Source organism: Phaseolus vulgaris, chromosome 1, assembly GCF_000499845.2.
Source record: "Phaseolus vulgaris cultivar G19833 chromosome 1, P. vulgaris v2.0, whole genome shotgun sequence".
Classification (NCBI taxonomy): Eukaryota; Viridiplantae; Streptophyta; class Magnoliopsida; order Fabales; family Fabaceae; genus Phaseolus; species Phaseolus vulgaris.
The window spans coordinates 40100771-40103688 of NC_023759.2; the positions used below are offsets into that span (position 1 = coordinate 40100771).

Consider the following 2918-nt stretch of genomic DNA (forward strand, 5'->3'; position numbering starts at 1 on the left):
ACCCCTCAAGAACACACAACACTTCTCAGCAAAACACACAAAGTTCCTTTCAACAGATACAAAGGATTACACTTGTTACAGAACAAATCTGAAATCAATACAAGATGAAAAATCCTATCTCACACTCTTTGATCAATGCAATCTCTAAGCAATTCTCAACTTTTTCAAAATCTCAATCTCTTGAAAAACTCAAATCTGTTTTTTTGTATATATTCAAAGTTGTTGTTTGTTAACAAATCTTAACAAACTATTCATTGCATGTAAAGATTGATCAAAGCATTAAAAACTGGAGCGTAAACAGTTAGAAAATCATTTAATGCTCAGTCAAAGCACAAAACAGTTTTCTGTTATGGTACCAAAACAAACAATCGGTTGTTTCCATGATTCAATCGGTTGTTTTGGTTTTGACAGCAAGTCAACCATTGAAAACAATTTTCAACCTTTCTAAAAACACCTAAGTATAAAACAATCGGTTGTTTCGACAAAACAACAGGTTATTTTTCACTTAGTTTGAAAAACACTTTTCTTTTAAAAGGATTAAGAATGCTTATGCTTTGGATTCAATCAAGAGTGGATTATACATAAAATCTACCCCAGATCCTAACTAAAAGACAACTCAGCAACAACAAACACATCCAGCCTTTCATCAACCTTCAAAGGGTTTGGATTCTTCAAAGCTTGAACACACTTGGTTCAACAAGTACATGTAAGAGTACACTCACCACATCTATTTTTATCAAACCCCACAGATTTAACTTTATCAAGCTATTCGACAATAAGGTTCAAAGCATATTTAGACACAAAATCTAACAATTTTTTATATGTTGTAACCTTAAATCAATGTCTAACTACATGCAGACTCTTTTGGAATGAAGCTTTGATTGCATTATGTTGTAAAATTATCATCTTGTAAAATGATCATCTTGTTGACCGAATCCCAACAGAAACATAAATTTCCCATGAAATTTTGAAGAGTTCTCTTTAGGCTCCAGTGTGCCACCTCAACCCTAATACTTGTTGTTTTTCCTAAGTCATCACCTTATATGTCCATGCCTTCACAATTTTTTCTTTATGTGGATGTAACCATGTACCAATCACATAATCAACAAATATAGGTTATGAAGAACAAACAACTTGAAAAGCATTGACACGGTCTTCAAAGGCCTCAACAATATCACAATCCACAACGGATCTCCAAGCCTGCATTACTTGATACCATGTCTCTCTTAGATGCACCAACATTTTACATTTTGCTTTCACATTTTTTATCAATGTGAAATCGACAGAGCAAATTATAAGTATCAGGAAACACAATTCTGATTGCACTCATTAAGGCAATATCTCTATCACATACCACCACCCTAGGGTATGAATCAACTCTAAAAAATAACCATTTAAGTTTGTCAAGGCCCACACAAAATTATTTTCCTTTTCAGTTGCTAGTAAACAAAATGCAACGAAAAATGCCAAACCAGTTGATGTAATCCCAACAACCTCAAGTAACGACATCTTATGCTTGTTCGTTTTGTACGTACTATCAATCAATATGACAATGTTGAACGAGTTTACTAGCTTTACTGAATCTGGGTGTGTCCAAAATATATCTTGCACGACATTTGACACCTCTTCACACCTACAGCAATGCACATACATGTCTTGCTCCATTAACAACATGAATTGTTGCATTTTTGTTCGATGATCTCGTTGTGATCTTCGGTGAACACTCATTACATTATAAACTTGTTTTATCGTTGTTACATTCTTCTCATTTCTCTCTTTCATGGTTAGTAAAATATTTATTGGTTTCACTGAAGTCTTAGTCATATCCTCAACCATAGTCTTTTCCTCAACACTTAACCTTCCAGCATACAAATGACCCACCACTGTCTCTGCCAAATCATGATTGTGAGAACCACAAATTAATTCAACCATCCACCCTTGACCACCTTTGACTAGTTTGCCTCGCAATCTAAAAGGACAATCACACTTCCTACTTCCAGTTCCACTAATATCTACATCTTTTTTTATACTATTTGTATTGACCTCCTCTCTCACAACATACGTCATTCTTCCTCGTTGCCCGTCCATGTATCTGACCTTGATATAACAATAACAAATCAATAACTATTCGCAACACTTCTCACCCACTCTAACAACTCATCTCGATTACGAAATACCTACAATAACATATGCCAAATTTTTAAATCATTCATAAACTACAATTCACAAGCCTAACATTTATCTTACCTCATTTGTGGTAAACGTCTCACTACACTCATGTGGCTTATGTTTATTATCTAACGCATTATAAGTTATTGACTTCTCCATATCAACATCATCTAATCCATCTCACACATCAATCTCCCATAAAATTTCCATGTATGAATCTGTTATATCCATTGTAATGCTAAAAAAAACCACATATCAATTGACTTCTTTATATTAATATCCATAAGCTTCATAAAAACCTTCCAAATATAGCAATCCAAAATTCAAAAAATCATTTTGGATATTCACATCGGATAAACATAATTATTTAGATTAAAACTGTTAAGATGTGTAAGAGTAATAAAAAGAACATTTTGATTAAATACTTAAATAGTGGGAAGAAGTAAAAAAAAAAATAATATATATATATATATATAATTATTTATAACATCGTCCCATAAAGAGAATATATCATTTAATAATTTTTTTAATGTTATTTTTAATTAATTAATTTTACTATTTAAATGATAAAAAATAATTTATTTATTTATTTTATATTTTTATATAAAAGAGACACATCATTTGATAAATTTATTTGGTGTCATTTTAATTAATAAAAAAATAATTTATTTATTTAATAAAAAAACAATTTATTTATTTAATAAAATAAATATTTGAGTAAATTTTATTATTTAAAATAATTAAATATT

At 30.7% G+C, this 2918-nt stretch overlaps 1 protein-coding gene across 1 annotated transcript; it reads right to left on the minus strand.

Annotated features, from left to right (window-relative positions):
* Positions 1-1329: 1329 nt before the first annotated feature.
* On the minus strand, positions 1330-2067 carry LOC137816036 (putative protein FAR1-RELATED SEQUENCE 10). The gene has a single exon (XM_068619138.1). It carries the CDS (start codon positions 2065-2067, stop codon positions 1330-1332), a length of 738 nt encoding a protein of 245 aa, XP_068475239.1.
* Positions 2068-2918: the final 851 nt, after the last annotated feature.

Excerpts from the sequence above, each read along its gene's own strand:
- LOC137816036 (XM_068619138.1), bottom strand. The coding sequence starts at position 2,067 with ATGACGTATGTTGTGAGAGAGGAGGTCAATACAAATAGTATAAAAAAA.